We start from the raw sequence: 20,697 nt of genomic DNA, 5'->3' as shown, positions 1-20,697 counted from the left end.
CCAGGCTCCTAGTTCTTCATGAACTGGCAGCCTGTAGGACAAATAAGGCTTGCCAAATCTATCTGGGCTGCATGGTAAGCCTCTCCCTCTGTCAATCTCCACTCATTGTTACTGCTCAAACATGGGTAACTGGGTTCAATCACAAGAATGTATGGGAATATCGTATTTTGTTTTTTTTCATATTTTCGCTTTTATATGTATCTTTGTTGTTGTTTTTCTCCCTCTCACTTTTCCTTCTTCTTTTTCTGTATCACTTTATTTCTTTTAACTGAAATCACCTTAATAAAATATAAATATTAAAAATAAAAAGTGGCTCCTGTTAACCCAACACACACACAAACACACACATGAACATATGCTGCACAGCATTGCAAAAGCATTCACTCTATCACTGAGCTACTAGCCCTTCTCATTTGCCTAGTAATGAGGAAAAAGCATCAACTGCCGAATAATTTCTTTATATTTCAGAAATATACATGAGGCATTTCAGGGCAAAGCCTTCCTAAGGAGGTTTATGAAATTATTTTACAACACAAGGAAAATGTTAATACACAAACAAACCCATGCCATTCCAAACTAAAAACAGTAACAATTTGAAAAACAGCAGCCAACACCTCAATAAAATGCAGAATGAAACACATCTTTTTTTAAAAAAAATGTGCATTTTTTAAATGAATGGGGCTATAGGTCCCTCTTTTGAGAGAGACTTCCATAGATGAGGGGCCACTACTAAATAAGGTCCGGTCTCTGGTATTTACCAGTCTGATAGGTCTTGGCAGCATACCTGCAAGCCATTTGAAACTAAATTCTTATGGTATCCTTCAAATAACCTGATTCCAAACTATTTAAGGCTTTGCAAGTTAAATAAGCAAGGTAAGGTGTTGTAATTGCTGTCATTGACCATGACTCAGTATATGGCAGCTGCTGCTGCTGCTCAGTTTCAGGATTGTGGGGAGAAACCAGGAGGTAAGCCAACCCTGCAAGCCTCCACAGTCCTATATACCTCTAAAAATACTATCCACAATTTATTGGTATAAATCTAAATCTAAACATCAAGCAAAAATCAATGTCAATTTCATATTGTTCATATCTCACTGGGCACATTGTACAAGTCAAAACACCCTGCAAATTGAAACTTACTTGTAATAAGGCTTAGCTTGGTGATCTGCGTAGAAATCTATTGCTTCTGCCCTACAAAAGATTTGTTTAAAAACACGCATCATTAATGCTTTTGTGAAAAACAATTATTAATCAGCAATGGCTTCACACACAGAACCACAAGCAGAGTTCTGCTTGCGCCATCAGGTTTCTCTGAATCCTCACAGGATCAAAGGAAGCTGCCATATCCCAAGTCAGACGGAGTAGGCTGAGTACTGCCTCCACAAGCTGGGAGCAGCAGTCCAGGTTTTCACTCAGGGATCTTTGCACACTCCACCAGGGATCTGGAATTGTACTGCCAAGCTTATTTTTGCATTAGAAAACCTTTTACTAATGGAGATTACTGAATCTGAGGGATTTTTTTGGAAGCAGGCATTGTTTTGGAGCTATCTACACTGCTTCCAACAGAGCAGGCATGCCCCGGGTCATTTGGGGCATGAACCCTGACAAGATAGCTAAAGGACCCTTGGATGGTTAAGTCCAGTCAAAGGCAACTATGGGGTTGCGGCACTCATCTCACTTTCAGGCTGGCGTACACACACACACACACACACACACATATATGTATGTAAAGGGACCCCTGACCATTAGGTCCAGTCACGGACGACTGGTGTTTCGAAGCTCATCTCGCTTTATTGGCCGAGGGAGCCAGCATACAGCTTCCGGGTCATGTGGCCAGCATGACTAAGCCGCTTCTGGTGAACCAGAGCAGCGCACAGAAACGCCATTTACCTTCCCGCTAGAGCGGTACCTATTTATCTACTTGCACTGGCGTGCTTTCAAACTGCTAGGTTGGCAGGAGTTGGGATAGAGCAATGGGTGCTCACCCCATTGCGGGGATTCGAACTGCTGACCTTCTGATCAGCAAGCCCACTGGGTTTAGACCACAGCACCACCCACATCCCATATGACAAAATATGCATATGCAGCAGCATACAGTGTGCTACACCACATCTCTCTGCACCACATCTACTTCACCACATCTGTTTGGATCATGGCTAGGACCCAAAGGGATACAGTATCTTAAATACATGGCTGCCGCCATCCCATGGATCTCCTCCCTGCATTTTCCTCTAGTATTCAGTTCAGCATGTGGGTGATAGCACTTAATGGGGCTCAGCCTTTCCCATCTCCCCTCTGATTCACTGGCTGCTGTTTGTGGAGGGGATGGACAGAGCACGAAAATGCTGTGCATGATGGATTCACAGATCTGCTTTAATGGAACATGACCAGGTAATATGGGGAGATATAGGTTGGCAACAGTGACCCATTCAAGGTAAACAATAGTTTAACCAATTTTTGAAAATCTCAAATTATTAAAACCTCACCTTGAAACTTTTGTCATTTTGGCTTTAGTTATTGTAAAACCAGCTCTAATAATCATATCAATGACATCTCCAAGTTTGAGTGCTACATCAGGTTTCAATAAAGCCAAGGTTCTAGAGAGGGAAGGGAAAGAAACCAATATAGTCAAAATAAGTTGTCAAAATATGAGCTTAAGTAAATCTCCAACTAAACAAATACCATTTCAAAAATATGTTATTATGTCTGTTATATGCATTTTTATCCTTCATATAACCAGCTGAAGGTTTTGGATCAAATATCTGACCAGTACAAGAAGAAGAAGAGGAAGAAGAGTTTGGACTTGATATCCTGCTTTATCACTACCCTAAGGAGACTCAAAGCAGCTAACAATCTCCTTTTCCCTTCCTCCCCCACAACAAACACTCTGTGAGGTGAGTGAGGCTGAGAGACTTCAGAGAAGTGTGACTAGCCCAAGGTCACCCAGCAGCTGCATGTGGAAGAGCAGGGAAGCGAACCCGGTTCACCATATTACGAGCCCACCGCTCTTAACCACTACACCACGCTGGCTCTCAAGTGGCACATATGACAAAAAGTTGGATGGGAAGGGGAGAATAGTGGCAACAGGATGTGCACTTGGGTGATGGCTGCCCTTTCTGCCTTGCCCTCTGGAGGCCTGTTAAATTGGAATATTGGGGGGCAGTAATCATGGTGTCTCACACCAGGAAAATGAGGGTCTCCCTGTCTCCTGCTCTTTTGTAGTGCAGTTCTATTATTCCCATACTGAATAGAGAGGGGGCTGCAGAGAGATATTTTGGGTTGTGACAACATCACAGTAACGTTCATTGTTAATATTCTTTCTCACACTGTGGGCTGGAGGGTCACTTAGCTGAGGGAGATATTGGCTTTTGACAACCCTCTAAGGTAATATATTATTTTTATTGTTTATAGCCTTAAGAAGATTATATAGAAGATGATTAACAAATTAATCATCAACATCCAGGGAGTATCTTGCTATCTCACTTGAGTGCTAGCACTTAAGATTCTTATTCTTTCCGCAGAGATTGAAGGGTAACTGAAATATAACCAGAATTTAAGGGGTGCACATCATTCTCTTTCTCCTTAGGGGGCCGAGAGAAAGAGTTTGCTGAGGAGTGGGTGTTGTGCTTTAACTAGTGTAACATTTGGACAATAAACTCCTAGAGGGCTGTGCGCTATTGTGATGCACAGAGAGAGGAGAGGAAATGAGGAGGCATCCCTAACTAATAAGCAATCACTGCAGCAAGGCTCTCTCTTTGCCCTTTCTCTCTTGGAGGCTACCAGCTGGTCGAGGCACCCTGGCCAGCAAGAGTATGAAGGAGCACAGACATCTCAATAGCCTCAAGTTTATAAGGTAGAAAATAAGAGGTTCAAAGAATATATCCTCTCACCTTTCTTTGCGACTGCCCAACATGCGGGAAGTATATTGATCCCCATAGTCAACCAAATTGAGGTGGCGTGAGAAGATAGTAATTTTGTTGCCCACAAACAAATCTTTAAACTGCAGATCTTCATATTTGATGCGATTTAGGAATCGGCAGCGGTTCTTCATGTCATACTGGTAAGGTAAAGAGACGGAATAATCTACATGCAGGTCTAAAATACCTTTACTTTTAAAAAGAAGAAGAAGAATATCATGCACAAAGAGAAACAGATACTGTTTTTTAAAAGTTACTTTGACTACTGTTATGTGCCCGTGCCAATTTTTCAAAACTAGCACCAGCTACCAGTTTGCTTCTGTGTTCGATTCAAGTTGCTTGGGGTTAGGGCTTTAAAGTGCTAAGCAGCCTGGGACTTGGGTACCTTAAGAGCCACTTCCTTCCATACATTTCTTTCTGAAGGCTCCAAACTTCATCTGAGGCACTGCTGCAGATTCTTCAACTTCAGAAGGCAAGGCTGATGGCAACCAGTGCTAGGACGTACTCTGGGATGATACCTATCCTGCAGAATGCCTAGCAAAATGTGTCAGGCCCCAAAATTATATTCTTTCAATAGGAAGGGAACTGGGGCTAAGGTCATGGCTAGAAAAGACATAGCTCTTCAAAAAGTTAGTTGGGGGATGGCTGGTTGAGGGGGAGGTCCTGGTGTTTGGCTGTGCTAGACTTACTGTGCTTTCTTGGTTTTTAGTTTTTATTATGGGATTTAAACTGGGAGTTGTTTTAGATTTAATTTTTATTTATTTTTTGTATTCTGACTTGGTAGCCACCTTGAGTTCCTTGGAAAGTAAGAGGGATACATAAAAAATAATAATTAAAGAACAAGATTCTGAAGTACTGGATTCTACAATGCTTCATACTTCACAATCTGCATTTATAGAGATCCTTTTTCTAATGCACCTATACCAAATGGTTTGAGGCACAGAAGAAATAGAGCTATCATGAGCTGAACTAAATGATCTGCTTCACAGTGCAGTCATATACATGTGTACTTGGAAGTAAGCCCGGCTGAATTTAATGTAAGGTTACCAGACGTCCCCATTTCCTGGGGACAGTCCCCGAATTTACAAATCAGTCCCCTGACAAAATCTATCTATTTAGGAGGCAGTTGAAAAGTGTCCCTGGATTCAACTGAAAAAAAAATCTGGTAATCTTAACTTAATGGGACTTACTCTCAAGTAAATGTATATGGGGTTGCAGTTTTAACCATACTTTTTTAAAAAAATAATAATGGCAAAACAAATTCTGTTCATAGCTTTTCCTAAAAACAATTCCTACTGATGAGCATATTTATTAAAAATGTAAATCTGATTACTTGCAAATATGGCCAAAATTATCTTTATATGGAGTTACTTTTTCCAAGCCAGAAAGGAAGACACATTGTATACATGCCTTTACATTTTTACTATGTGTACACATTTATTATCATCATCATTCATAATCATACACAAGGTATGAATAAGCCCACTGTGAATAAGCCCACTGTGTCCAAAACAGCTTATATTCAGGTTAGTGTGCACAGGATTGAAGCATCAGTCTCCAACACATAATAGCAGATCCAGTTGCATATAGTACTACAGTAATAACTGAATATACTGAGTTGTCTTACCATTTATCACTTTCAAAAGTAACCTTTTGGATATTCCTCAAATTGACTGAAGATCATAAATCCAAATAAACAAATACTTTCAATAACCATCCCAAACTGAAGGCACTTGGAATGAGAGAAAGGGGAACCAAACTGCTTCAACACAGAATGTCTGAACACGACTGAACACAAAACTTATTTTTACTCTAGCTTATTTGGCATTCAAAATCCAATAGTAGGTTTGCTACTGTAGTCAAATAATAAAGTTATTGTTTCCTCCAATGTACCTTCAAAATACTGGATCCCAATTACTTCCTGGCTCTGTTCCATAATATTTGCCAGAGCTTCTGGTATTTACTGCAAATGCTCCAGTTTCTTCTCAATCGCTACCAAGAAGTGTGACAAATTGGAAGATTAAAAACAACAAAACAATTCCCCTTCCTCTGAGGTTTTTATATGCTTTGTACACCTTAAGTTATTTATAAATCTGATTAAAACAAAGAAGCAGGTGCAGAGCAAAGTGGGTAAACAAAAGCAAAATCAACATCTGATTTGGTAAATACAGCTTGCAGATTTATTCCTCTCCCTGTTGCTTTCTTTAATAACCACGAGTAAGTGAACTAGGCTGGCTTAGAACCGAAGAACCCATTTAGGGACATGAATGAGTTTCTACAGGCACACTGGAACATCTCCTTTTTTCAGATGGTTGCTGCTTCCATTTATTATTAATATTAATTAGTTTTATCCCCCCGCCCCAACTTCTTCCTCCCAAAGCAGCCCAACGCTCAATGAGTTTCAGCATTAGCTTGTCTACAGGAGCTGTGTGATATGTGCATGGGTCCCAGATCTTAACGGTCTACAAATCATTAAGCATCTGAAATTGAATTCTAAGAAGGACATTTGGGGGAGGGGGTTAACATAGGGTAATAAACTGACTGATAGTATGTCTTACAATGAGTTGCCTTTATCACTTGCTTTCTTCTTTAACAACTTGGTAAAGATAAGCATTCATTAGGGAATGAAAGATGGCCATATAAGTAGATGCATTACTGAACCAATTTCTGTTTGCAAAGAGGAAAGTGAGTTTCTGATACCCCAGAATTAAGATGCCCTCTTACCAACCAAAGAAATAATTTGTATTGGCATAAAATGCAGCCATTCTTTCCCTGATTTAGATTCTGCTATTATTAGTACACTATATCTTGTTTCTTCTGACACCAGGAACAATTGCAGTAATTGGCAATTTCACTGAAACAGAATGCAGAAGAGAATATAAGAGCACAAAAGAAAGGTAACTCCATCCTCTCTCTGAATCACATGGGTAGGACTCCACATGATCAGCCATAATCTCTGTCTTCTGTGCAACTCTTAAAACAGAGGCCAATAAGGTGAAGCTAGACAAACCTTGGAAACCATATATTGGCTTGATAGTTTAAATTCATATATCACCTTCTTTCCATCACTGAACTCAAGGCAGCATGCATGTAGTTCCCAGGTTGTCTCCTGTCCAGGCACTGACCAGATCCTGACCTGCTTAGCTTCAGTGAGGCAGTGGCGCCATGTGTCTTCAATTAAGAGAAACCCTGCCTTATATGAGCCAGTTCATGACAAAGCTTTCACCATCCCCATGGTAAATAGCTATGCATACAGGAAGCCCGGGAAAGGCAGCAGAATCATAGGTTCACACCTCCATGGCTGGCGCTCAAAATAAGTCTTCCATGTACTCAGTGGATGAATGAATCTCAAGCAAGGCTGTTCAATTAGTCCTAGTTTGACAATAACCTTCACCACCACCACCACCACCAAGATGTTTTATGGTATCATCAGGAGGCCCTAAAAAAAGCTTTTTTTTCTTCTAGGACAATTTAGCGGCTAAGAGAGAATAGCAATTCTTGTGTTTTTGGCTTCACATAAGACCAAACCTATAATGCCAAGGGTAGCCTATTTTGCTCTCAACTAATGCAATCTGCAAGGTTGTCTTATAACCACCCTGAGACCTCCGGGTATAGGGTGGTATAGAAATTCAAATAACAACAAGTCTTACCATCTCCACTGATCCATCTTTTGGGTAATACAGAAGCTCATAGCGTCGAAAAAGTGAAGCATTTGTATCATACCACTCTGCAATGAAAGCGTATCTTTCATCCTGGCTCTGAAAGAAAGGGAAAAGAGGAACGTAGGAATTTAGTGGTAATCTCATAAAAGACAATTCAGGAAAATGCACTTCATCCAAATGAAAGGTTGATCGACCAGCAAATACATCTGAGGCACAGCACATAGCAACAACATTGCTAGGCCAGAGCAACACATCATTCAGACGCTGAGGTTTCCCAAAAGGAACAAGATGGAGACTGCAATATGGAGACTACAACTACTGTTGACTTTGCAGGGCCATTCTAGTGATTACTGAGAGATAAAAGTACATAAAGAATTTGAACACTTGAAAAGAGTTATCTAAATGCGAAGTATGACTACTATTACCATTACATTCTGCCTTAAGCTATTTTAAACATAAGCCAATGACTCTTACTGAGGTGACACCACCTCACCCACAGACATCTGCCAGGGGAAGAGGCCTCACAATAGCAGCATTAGTCTTTCCAATTTTTCCCATCAAGTTCCTACCTAGGCCATGATCTTTAATATGGGCAGGGCTTGCCATGAAAATTATGTGTCACATTACGGCACGTCTACTTCTCTGCAGCAACCCTCGCCCACACTGCACTGCACAATATAGCACTATGCAGAAAAGACAGCCTCAGTAGGTAAAATGGGCAAAAGCACATGGGGAGATTTTTATGTGCAGATGGATATCATGATTTCTCTTGCGAATAGCAGCCCCTCCAATCCCCTTTCCCAAAATGCTTTTTAATCTATCCAGGGTATATGCCCCAGGCAGATTTCATATCTACATTCAGCTATATTTTAGCACTACAGTACTGACTTTTTTCAGGAAGTCCTACTCTGGAATTTGAGATGAAATACACTCTCCCTGACCAAACCCTGAAAGTAAACACTACCAACCTCTGCAGTCAAATGAGAATTATTGTCATTGTTTAAACACATATCTCAAGCCAATAGTGGTGGGTTCTGTACACTTGATGATGACACGGCTGTTTGTCAGGAGGGCATGCAACATATGGGGCAAACACAAAGAACAAAGAATGGATCTGATAAAGGAAGACAAGAATGGGAGCAAGGGAAGGGACTGGTTCAAGCGTCTAAGAACAGAACACTTGGCATAAGTGTTTCCCACTTCCCCAAGCAGCAAGAAGTTCCAAAGTTTAGTTTCCTGTGGAGGGAGAGGCCCCTGGAGACTTATGGGGACTTTGTAATATAAAAAAGGTAAAAAGGTAAAGGATCTCCAGACGGTTAAGTCCAGGCAAAGGCAACTATGGGATGCAGTGCTCATCTCACTGCAGGTTTGCCCACAGGCAGGGTCATGTGGCCAGCACACCTAAACTGCTACTGGTGCACGGAGGACCGTGACGAGTGCCAGAGCGCACGGAAATGCTGTTTACCTTCCCACCGCAGTGGTATTATTTATCTACTTGCACAGGTATGCTTTCAAACTGCTAGGCTGGCAGAAGCTGGGATGTGCTCTCTTACAGGCTATAATGGAGATAAAAGCACACCTAATTTTGCACCAGACTGCCAGAAAGGAATTCTTGACCTTACTACTTTATGCGGTGCATCATTAAAATTATGGGATTTGCTTCCACAAGGTGTGATGCTGTCCAACAACTTGGATGACTTTAAAAAGAGATTACATAAATTCATCAGGGAAAAGGCTATAAATGGCTAGCTATATGCTACCATATATGTCCCTGAATACCAGTTGCTGGAGAGTCTTATTGTGCTTATGTCCTGTTTGTTGGCTTCACCCTTGGTTGGCTACTGTGAGAACAGAAGACTGGGCTATACATGGGACCTCATTCTCATTGGGGAGGGCTCTTCTAATGTTCTTATGCAGACATTTTCAAGGGTGTACCTTCGTGTAGCTAATGACAGATAAATTATTTTCTCTCTTCTCTCTCTGCCCAAGTTCAAAGTACAATGATTCTCTCTCCTCTTCGCTCACTCACTCACACACAGCCTTGCAGCCCAGGTCCCAGAAACCACTCTTTGCTCAGAGAGGACTGTCATCTTGTAGAACATTCCCAGCCATACAGGAAGATTAGGGTTATTTTGTTTAAATCCTTGGTACTCCCCTGCCCAGCCATTCCCAGCAATCAAGGTGGCAATACTCCCAACAACCCTGATTTGCAAACCTTGACCTTCTCCCCACCTATAAATGGAGATTAGTCAAAACCTGCCATTTAAACCACCAGCATTCCATAAGAGCTGATGACATTCAAAGAAGCAGTTCTGTGCTATTCATTTCCCAGTGGAGCAGAAGAAAACAGTTGCAACCCCCTTTGTGACTCAGCCTGCTTTCCCCAGCTCAGAATCTGCTTCCATACTTTGCCTGTACTGAAAAAGAGGCAACAAGTCATCATTATCACCCCAGTCTGCAGAATCCTACATGAAAGAGCATGGAAAATTCTTCTTCCTTATCCTTACTGCTGTTTATCCAACTCAGGCTGAGGCATAGCAGCAACCTGAGAAGCTTTTGTTGCCCTTGTCAACGCTCTATTCTAACGGCAATTTCCACAGATGCCAATCACTCACCTGTCATTCTGCCAAAGGTCCCCCCACCATTTTTTTTATGCTACCTACATGCTATTTGAGGATTTAAAGGTTTTGCATTATATAGTCCCACCCCAGGAAGGCTACTACTTCCTGAAAAAGTAGATGTACCCTATATTTTTGTTAAAGAGGGCTTTGTAAATATTATAATTAGTCAGGATGAACTGATTCAAAATACAGAAAGTAAAGTAGACAGCATTGCCAGAGTCGTTTCCCCATTATGGAATCATTTCCTTTTTTTAAATAAATATTTATTGGAATTTTCAAAAAATAAAGAAAAAACAAAAACAATTAAAAACACATAAAATTTACATTTCTTACTGTCAATGACCAATTTCCTTGACTTCCCCACACCTCCCCTTCTTGTATTCCAGTTCCAATTTTTAGCTAAGCAAGTTCTTGTATGGAATCATTTCCAAGACAAGGAAAGGCATAAGCTTTTGAGAAGAAATCATCATTAACTTCAGTAATAGAAAGGAAGAAGCCAAGCTCCTCAAATGACCCTGAACATCAAATACCAATAGAGAAACACTAAAGTAATTACCTAGCCACATTATTTACCTTCACACGGACCTTGGTTTAATGTTTCTTTTTAGTGTAAATTTTATTTACACTATATATGACCAATTGCACATAAGAAGCATAATCCTTTATACCTCCTGTAAAGCTGCAAAGAGAAGTAAACAAACTTGGTTGTTTAGCAACTCCTATTTAAGGTCACTGCCTCACCCAGAGGAGCAGGAAAACCACTGTGCATATCAATTCATTTAAATATATGCTAATGGTAAATTGCTTGTTTCTATAAAAGAGGCTAAGTGAGTAAAGAAAATAAAGCAGGTGGAAAAGAAAACCAAACATCCTGGTTAAGAGCAGGGCTTCAGCTCCTTGGGAAACACATGCACACAGCCTTTCCCACGTCCGACACATCGAGGTCAGGTTTACTCAGAAGAAACTTCCACTAAATTTAATGGGGCTTACACCCAGGTATACAAGTATAGGATTACAGCTTAAATGTTGCTTTAAAAGAGAAAAGTAAACTGACTGGCTCAATATCATCGTATTTAGATTATGATTTAGATTAAGATTGCTTTTGAGCCATAAAGATCCTCAAAGGAGCTTACAATAAAGTAATCATAAAACATCATTAAACATTCATCTGTAATACAAAGTACACAAAATGCTGGCATCAATTCATCTCCTGTTAAACCAGAGCCAATCCTGCTTCTCAAAAAGTCTGGCAGAATTTTTAAAAAAGACGTTTTTAAAGGATCCATAAAGATCACAATGAAATAGTGAATTTCCCTCAGCAGAACACTTCACAACGCAGTATACCAGTGCCACAAAAGCTTTATTTACAGATACTTCAGATGGCAGTACCACCTGAAGCAACATCTCTCTGGCAGATTTTAATTCCCTTAATTATTACTTATTTATACCCCACTTTTCTGTATTAAAATTGCACTCAAAGTAGCATACAATAAAACCGATGATACATTTCCTCAAATGATCTTGCACAGCACTTCATGCAGAGGTTAAAAAGCATGGAAAACAAGGAGGAGCCTGGAGAACTGAACTGCAAAGGAAAGTTTCCACAGGGAAGACCAATTATCTTCCAGCACCATCTCCTAACTGCTACTACAGTAAAACAGTACCTTCACTAATAATGTATGCAGGTGATCCAGAAGGATAACAAAGCAAATAGTCTCAAAGCCACAGAGAGATCCATGAGGACCAACAGTGCAGGTAAACCACCAAGGGGAAAATGGCAGCCTTTAACCCAAACCTAGGCTTGAAGCTGGCTTGAAATAGATTTACATAAGAAGAGCCCTCATGGATCAGACCAAAAGCCCATCCAGCATCATGTTCTCACAGCGGCAAGCAAGATGCCTATGGGAAGGGGGCAAGCAGGACATAAATGCACATTAGACAACCTGTTTCGTAAGTCAATGGTTTAGCCAATAAGCCACCAGCCATAGGACCACACACACTGGGCAAAAGAAAAACAGGGGTACAATATTCCAGCACAAGGGGACCAAGAGTTTTCAGCAGTGGTCTTACAATTGCTACTTTTAAGGAGGTATGTATTACTCCTCCCCCTCAAATATGTTTTGATAATTAGCAGTAACCAGCTGAACTATCTCCTCCAGTATACAGCCATGATGGACATTAGCCCCAACTGTTTTGTTCACATACTTAGGTGTCAACAACTGAAACTTTCCTCATACAACAGGACAAACAGCTCTGCTCAAGACTCAGTATCCAATGTGGCATCTAATTTGGGTTGGAAGTAAGCTGTTTGACCCAAAAGTACTCTGGAGAACTGTCATGGCATGCATTCAAAGGCCCCAGCAATCCAAGAGAATGGGGACCAGGTTAAAGCATAGAACCAAATAATTGCAGAGTTGGAAGGCGTCCTGAGGATCATCTACTCCAACCACCTGCGATGCAGGAATCTCAACTAAAGCATGCATGACAGATGACCATCCAACCTCTGCTTAAAAACTCAGTGGGGATTCACCTGTGGAATGGAGCTATGCTGTGCAGGAAGGATCACTCCCCAAATAATTAGCTTCTAAGGAAGAAAAATAGGCTGCCATTTTATAGAGAGATTTGGAAGCCAAAAAAGCATTTGTACAAACTGTTACCAAGATCAATAAAGAAAGGAAACACGATTGTGCCAATTTAAGCTATATTAGTAAAATGCCAAAGCACTGCATGGGGCTAAGCCTTCCTCTGCTACTCCATAATAAAATGTTCAGAACTGTAAGAAACACTGCATTCGGCTTCTTTTGCACTTTAGTGAAAGGAAAGGCTAATGAACGATATTGGAAAGCAAAGCACCAATACTCTCAAGTTATGTTCCCAGCTTTTTTCTTGACATGCTGTGTAATTGTGGGCAAAATAGCTCAACCACCTACATGCCTCAATAATCCCCAAATTAAAGCGATGGAATTAGATTTATCAAAAACGTCTAAGACAAAGCAAAGTATGTATAATGTGGTAAAGTGAAACTCTGGGGGTGTGGTTCCCTTCCGTGCTACTTTACTTAATGACTATATAAGCAGTAGCTTTGAGGGCATCAGAGAAATTAAATAAAGAGGACTGTGGTGTTACATTTCAGCATACCTGCAGAAAGTGAGTAGCACAGATTTACAGAACAAGGAAAAACTCTGTGAAATGTGAACATCTTGAAATGTGGCTTAGGCCCAGTGTTCCTTCAGGAGAGCCTTTGCCCATATGAATTCCAAGATTTTTTATCTTCTGGAAAAAGAGGCTCTGTGAAAACAAACCAATAGGAGCAGAGGATAAAGTATGTTTAATTCTGCAACATGCAGCCATTCAGTGTAGAATCTCATTCAGTGCTATTTCAGCTAATGAAAAGTACACTGTGATAATCAATTCACAGAACTTCCCATGAGGCCCAGATAAACTCTTCACTGTTGGATTTCAGGTGGAATGTGAAAACCTTCTTTATTCAGACTAGTACTAATTAGAGCTTCTCAGCAATTTCTATAGTCCAGAGGGTAAATTAGATGGAATGCAGAAATTCAGGACCTGGTCTATTGCTACACTACATTGACGTTAACACTATTTCATTCACTGGGTAGGTATTTCTTTTTAATCCCTTCAGCCATTTATTTATTTATTCTGCATAAAGAAGCAACCTAAAAGGCATTTTTTACACCGAAGGGCTAAGCCACCTATGTGGAAATATTTTATTTCAGAGAGACAAAAGGTGACAACTCTCTTTCTCAGTTTCTGTATGTATTAACTGAAGGATACCATGTTTATCTAGTTCAGTCAATGGCAGAGCACCTGCCTTGCATGCAGGGTTCAAATCCTGGTAATAATGGGGGGGGAACTGCCTGAAATCTTGGGAGAGTCACAGCAATTCAATGGAAACTGAACTAATGGACCAATTGTCTGACTCAGCTTCCGAAGCTCTACTCAACCTAATTTTGGGGCAGAATGATTGTGTAACTAGTATCCTACTGGAAACAGTTATGGATGCATAGTTCTATGCTTTGTCTCTGACAGAGGAGAGATGAATCTCTGACAGATAAAAGATGCCAGCCCACACAGGCATAAGCAGCACTATGTGGTGTGAATATGGGATTACTGCTGCTTGGCAAGGCCACGTCTCTTCACAAGTTGTACCAGCCAAATAAAAGAGCATTGCAAACCACAGATGACGAATTACACAAGCGTGTTTGAGAATCAGAGTCTTGTAATTAAAACCAAGTAGGTTGTGCTAAAATTGGCCCCTCTGCTCTCACTGAATATAGAACAAGTTCTAAATGTTACCTTTAATAAGAACAAAGTGCTCCTCAAGACAGCAATACTTGCCCATTTTAATAAACAGAATTTCCAGAGTGGGGAGAATAAAACTTGATACTAGCAGGGCATTATAGGAACATGCAGGCAGGCAAAATGGGGCTTCCACAAAGGGGCAGCAGCCAGTGTTAGAAACTCAGATATATAAGCGCCAAGTGGCTCCTTAAACCAGAAGTTACAGTTGCAAAAATGGAATGCCTAGGACGCCATTTGGGGGCCAGACAGCTTGAAAGCAGTTTTCAATACGACTTTTTGGTTCCTGAAATTCATTCTGATTGCACAGATAAAATATAATGGATAGAATTCTACAGGATGTGTTGTTTAGTGTGTGAAAACAGTCACGATCCAAGAATCCCCAGGCATGCACCTCCAGATGGTGGAGACATCAGGCACCTGGCCATCTTCACTTAGTGGTCACAAGTGGCCAATAGCCAGGAGGAAAATGCACCAGGCAAATTTCAAATGCTGGCAGCAGGACACTTGAGTAAGGAGCCTTGTACACAACCACAACTGGCCACACACTTTTGAAAGCCAGTGAAAAATAAAATGAGGAGGCCTCAGTAGGTGCTAGAGCAGTTTACTGAAACGAACGCAGACATTTGTTGAGGCCTTCTCGTCTAGGTTTTTCCCTACAGAGGTTTGGAACCAGAAGTTAGAAATAAAAATGTGTGTTCGTTTATGAACATATGGGTCTTTGAAAGGAAATATTCACAAATCGCACACTGCACCTTTCAACACCACTCCTCCAATGCTTAATTTTTCACTATCGTTTCAGAATGCAGTTACAAATCAGACTTCTATCCCACCATTCCTTGAATGGACAGAGGGCAACGGACGTAGGAGTGCACATGAATGAGAGATTTCAACTCAAGTGGCTGAGATCCAAGCCAGGCACTCTACCCACCACGCTACGTTGCTCTTCTGCATTCCACTTTTCCCAAGCACTTCTAAAACACGTGGACTCTCCTGAAACTGCAGTGAAGGTGAAAGGTGACCTTCAACCAGCTGATACCGGTGTATGTTAGCACCAAATAGCTGGAAAGGCGGTTCCAAAGAGCACACGTTTAGCATTTACCTTGAACGTTCTGAGAGTATCATGGCCTATTAAAAATTTATTACCTTGCTGCACAGAAGGCCAAGAGCTCAGCCAATCCCTTTCTCCTTCGCAACTGGGAACATTTTGAGCCAGCATGCATTGTGTACTATAGTTTAACCAAATAGTCTCCTGCCAAGGCTGTCATTAAAGTTAAAACGCTTCTTTCACCTCGTGTTGTGTCAAATATTAACCCTTGAGCAATTCAGCCGAATACAGATTTCAGCCAGCGCAGACAATGTCTGATGGCATACTCATAAATCCTCTATCATAAAGACAGATACCAAGTTAATATTGAACAGGTGTATGTATGTGTAAAAAAAAAAACTTTATCTAATATCTTTAGTACAGTGAGTAACGTAATGAATGATGAAAATGGAAAGTTTGCGGGGGGTGGGGGACCAAGAGGATTCCAAATGACAGGCACAGTATAAATTCCTGGAAATAAGTGCACAAGTACAAAATAACAACCTTAATACAAAATACAACAACCTTAACAACAAAATAATAACCTTATTTATTCAGATCAACTCATAAAATTAGCCCATTTAAAAGTTACACTATAAATTTACTTTTTTGCCAAAACATGAAGGGCCATTCTGCATGATTTCTACCACAAGCCCTCTCTCAGTTCAAAAGAACAATGACATTTGTGATCAGTTGTCTTATAAGCGATCAGGAACAAATGATTCATTTCCATTTCAGATATTCAATGTAACCGGCTGCAGTACACAGAACCAGATGTTTCTAACATTTCTGCTATAATGTGGTTGCTTGAACAGGGGCTGCATATGGCAGAGATGCATAAACAGACCAGGGCATAAGTCTTAGTCACACTTGCAGAGCAGTCCTATATTGGATTGGCAGAAAATCTCATGGGTTTCAAATAGAGATGCCTTCCTATTATCAGCTATCTGATCCTTTCATGTCAAGGACTAAATCTGGAGCTTTCTGTCACTGAGAATGACCTGCCGTCCTGCTACTGGGTTTCCACTAGAATCAATAACCATTATAGCAAGCACAGGGGAAATTAGACCACCAGGAAGTAGGTACTTTACCTTTCTGACTTAAACTGGATTTCCGGTCATTTGCTCCCTTTGGTTCCATTGGTATTATCTTTTCCCTTAGTAAAATGGTGCTATTTATTATTCTGAATGGATTAACAGAGGATTGTCTCATTTAAATTGTAAGTATTTATGAAACAGAACAATGCTGATTGTGTGGCACTACTGTTGCCCGTGGAACTGTTTGCACAACAGAACTGTTGCTCATGGAATGTTTTTCCATAAGTGCATCAGCTAACACGATTTAAAAGTAATTCCAGCTACCACAGTATGTTTTCCAATGCTCCAAGGATAGGGAATGTTTACAAATGGGTCCAACTAATATGGTTAGCATGTAATGGGCAGCAGGCAAACACTCACCCTTTAAAAGAAATGGCAGGTTCAGGTTTGTCAGCTAAAGGGCTCCACCTAGTGCTCCACAGAAGTCAGAGTATATCAAGTCTCAACTAGGAGAAATTGTTTTATTTATTAATTATTGTTAAACTATGGACGGGAACAAATATATGAGAGAAACATAGTACACTTTGGCAAATGACCAAAAAAAAAACAACCCGGCAAATAACCAATCAAATGTATACTCAAGCAAATTCACACCATTATTTAAACATTTTAAGCACCCTAGCCTCCTACTCTTGCACATGAGGCATGTGAGGCCCTGGCTTATAAAAAATGACCAGTGCAGTGCACTGGGCGCATCAGCAGCATGCCCAATTCAAGGTTGATATGGGCATGAGATTTTGTGACTAACTACAAGTTCCCAGAAATCTCTCCACGGTCTATAAATACAAACACTGGGATTGTAGCCACTGTTACTCCTACTCAGAATATAGACCCATCGAAAATACTGTTAATGATTCGCTTAGGTCCATTCATTTCAATGGTTTACTCCAACAATAAATAAGCTAGATACAGCCCTTTATTTCTATCCATACTTCTTTGAAGTCAAACATAATTCTGCTCTTGCTGAACTAGGGGCCGTTCTGGAGGCTGCTTACATCATGAAAATTCTACCTGAGATTTTGAGAACATTAACAAACTCATCAGTTACACTTAAAAGTCATCTTTTAGGAAGAGGGCCAGCTGAGGGGGAAGTGAGCTTGAAGAACAATTACTGCCCACTTTCACATAAATTCATTTTATGCATGATGCAAGTTTAAATCACAGACTCGCAAGCACAGAAGCTGAGCTAAAAATAAAAGCAGACAAAGGGCTAAGGCTAAAGAAAGAAGCTAGCTTTCATCTTGCCAGATGACGATCCTCTAAAACTGATATTTTTATTATACAATACAGTATAATCCTACTTTGGAAATTCACCAAATGTATGAAGTATTTTTTTAGAAATTATTTTCATCACATCTAATCACAGTTATCTACAATTAGATGAAAATATGATGCTTATTTTTAGAAGAATAAACAAATAAGTAAATATCACTTGTTATTCTTTCAACAGACTCACAAGAGTTGCAATATATACTCCAATACAATCTTGATAAATTTAATAGGTATTTTTGAGGCCCCAATGGTTCACACACAAACATTTTGTTTCATCTAACCGGTTATATAGGAAAGTGGTTTTGTACCACCTACCTTCCATTTTATAGCACCAATTTTATAGGCCACAATGCATATATACAACAGTACCCTGAAAATTTGCTACCACAACATAATACCCATTCCCTGATCCCCATTTAATATCTGCAGTATTCAAGATAAGGCTGGCCCACCCATGAAGCAAGGTGAGGCAACTACTTCAGGTGGCAGGAGCCATTAGGGCAGAAGATCCCAATGTCGATCTTTCTTCCCCTACACCTTGTTCCTGATGTAGATCTTCCCTCACCCTTCTTCCCTGGAGCCATTTTGGGGTCAGTCTCAGGTGCCAAAATGTCTTGGGCTGGCCATGGTTCAGGATACATTGTATATATAATATTTAAAGTAACAGTTTGGTATATAACTGGGGTGGATCTGGTCAGCAGACTGGACCCTAATCTCCCACATCCACCCCTTGGGCCAAGTTTGTCAGGTGGACAGTCATTATCTAATGGCATATGACTCATGTTCACCTGCAGCTCATCAGTCATCACTCTGTAGAAGAAATCCCAAATGTGGCTCAGACAGGTAAAGGAATTTATCTACTTAAAATCCTAATTCATGCTACATTAGCAGATAACTTGCTGTTTACACATGAAGTGGTAATGCTTACAGGATGCACCCTGAATGGCTATAACTGAAAAATAAGAAGAAATCAGCTTGTTGATCCAAAGTACATTACGTTGTTATTATGACGCTCTTAGCCTGCTCCCCACTCGGGAACACTTATTTTATTCTCATAATAACACTGCAAGGTACTTATTTATAATTTAAAGTAACCATTTCGCAAACCATCAGGGCACTGTACAACAACATAAAACAATTTTTAAAAGCATACAGAAAATTTTGAACAGCCACATAGGCCTGCTAGCATAAAAAGTCAAAAGGGAGGATGCCTGTCAAATCTCTACTGGAAACGTCTTCCATAGGATGGAAATGGTAGTAGGAGAAACCACCACCCACTCCCCTCTGAACTGTTTCAGCAATCAGGCTAGGATATGAATTAGACTGAAAGAAGGCAGCTTTGAGTCAGTCACCCTGAGAACGTTCTGTCTGAAAGGTACAGAATGTCTGCATCCCTGCTATTATGTATCAGATTGTCATGCAAAGTACATCACTGCTCTATGTTTCACTTTTCTTTACAGCAAGGGTTATCTCCTCCACCCTTCATGGACCAACTCTGGCATCTGGGCACCATCACCCACCTGTCTATCATCTGACATCATTATGATATAGGAGACAACGTCAAAGGTGAGCCACATGATGGAAGAGGTGTTTCTAGGACCAAGGTAAAACTCAAACTCCCTATTGCCAGCAAGATTTATGTTGTTAATGTAATCTTATTATACTTATTGCACTGAAATGGTTTTTTTATGTTGTTACACTTGCTATTATGTTGTTATTTTATTATGGTACTATGGCATTGCTCTTGTGATTGTTGATTTTGAGAAATGTTACTGTTTCCTTTGTTGTAAACTGCTTTGAGCGTGATTTTTTGCATGGAAGAAGCAGCATATAAATAAAATTATGACCGAATGAAAGGGAATCGCAGTATCCACTGACCAGCAGTTACAGCAAGCCCCTTTGAAGTCCATAGGCTGGCATAGTTTAGATCTAATCGTCTGTTGCTGGGGCTTCAAATGTTCTCTCTTGAAGTTTGTCCTCTTCAGTGCTGAAGCACACATGTCCCTTAAGTCTTTTCCCTTTGCCTTTGTTTTATTACATTTGTAATAGTATAGTATTATTCTATCCTTATACAAAAACAGGGAGAGCACAGTGGAAGCAAATCTGCATTCATTCAGTAAATCCCCAAAGACTAATATATACATGGGCTGCTCTCTACTTTGGCATTCCCTTGCTCAAACTCTTGGCTGTCACATTTCTTCCAAACTGATCATTCTCTCTCTCCAGGTTTTGGAAGAAGGTAACCTATCAGGAAACCACCAGGAGAGCCAGTATAGTGTAATGCAAAGATGAAGAACTTGTGGCCATTCAAACATTGTTGGGCCACACAATTTCCATAACCCCTGACCACGCAGGCTGGGGCTAATGAGAGTTGGGAGTCCAACACCACATGGAGGACCACAAAATCCTTCCCCCACCCATGGTACAGTGGTTAAACTGTCAGGCTAGGAACAAGAAGGTCCAAGTTCTGAACACTGAAGTTCTAAATACTTGAAGGAGCGTCTCCACCTCCATCGTTCTGCCCGGACACTGAGGTCCAGCACCTAGGGCCTTCTGGCGGTTCCCTCGCTGCGAGAAGCCAAGTTACAGGGAACCAGGCAGAGGGCCTTCTCGGTAGTGGCGCCCGCCCTGTGGAACGCCCTCCCACCAGATGTCAAAGAGGAAAACAACTACCAGACTTTTAGAATACATCTGAAGGCAGCCCTGTTTAGGGAAGCTTTT

At 40.7% G+C, this 20,697-nt stretch overlaps 1 protein-coding gene across 2 annotated transcripts in view; it reads right to left on the bottom strand.

Annotated features, from left to right (window-relative positions):
• The window catches only part of NME7 (NME/NM23 family member 7), a 68,996-nt gene that overhangs the window by 47,689 nt on the left and 610 nt on the right, over positions 1-20,697 (bottom strand). The window contains exons 1-5 of one of the 2 annotated variants that reach the window (XM_053386150.1): positions 7,568-7,676; positions 5,811-5,909; positions 3,891-4,057; positions 2,487-2,597; positions 1,141-1,191 (exon numbers count right to left, since the gene is read on the bottom strand). In XM_053386150.1, the coding sequence (XP_053242125.1) occupies positions 1,141-1,191; positions 2,487-2,597; positions 3,891-4,051 (323 nt within the window). In that variant the 5' untranslated portion in view covers positions 4,052-4,057; positions 5,811-5,909; positions 7,568-7,676. Of the gene's footprint in view, positions 1-1,140; positions 1,192-2,486; positions 2,598-3,890; positions 4,058-5,810; positions 5,910-7,567; positions 7,677-20,697 lie in introns of those variants that run through there. The other variant, XM_053386149.1, reaches the window with a different exon arrangement.

Source organism: Podarcis raffonei, chromosome 4 (assembly GCF_027172205.1).
Source record: "Podarcis raffonei isolate rPodRaf1 chromosome 4, rPodRaf1.pri, whole genome shotgun sequence".
NCBI classification, from domain to species: Eukaryota; Metazoa; Chordata; class Lepidosauria; order Squamata; family Lacertidae; genus Podarcis; species Podarcis raffonei.
This window is presented reverse-complemented; position numbering and strand designations above follow the sequence as displayed.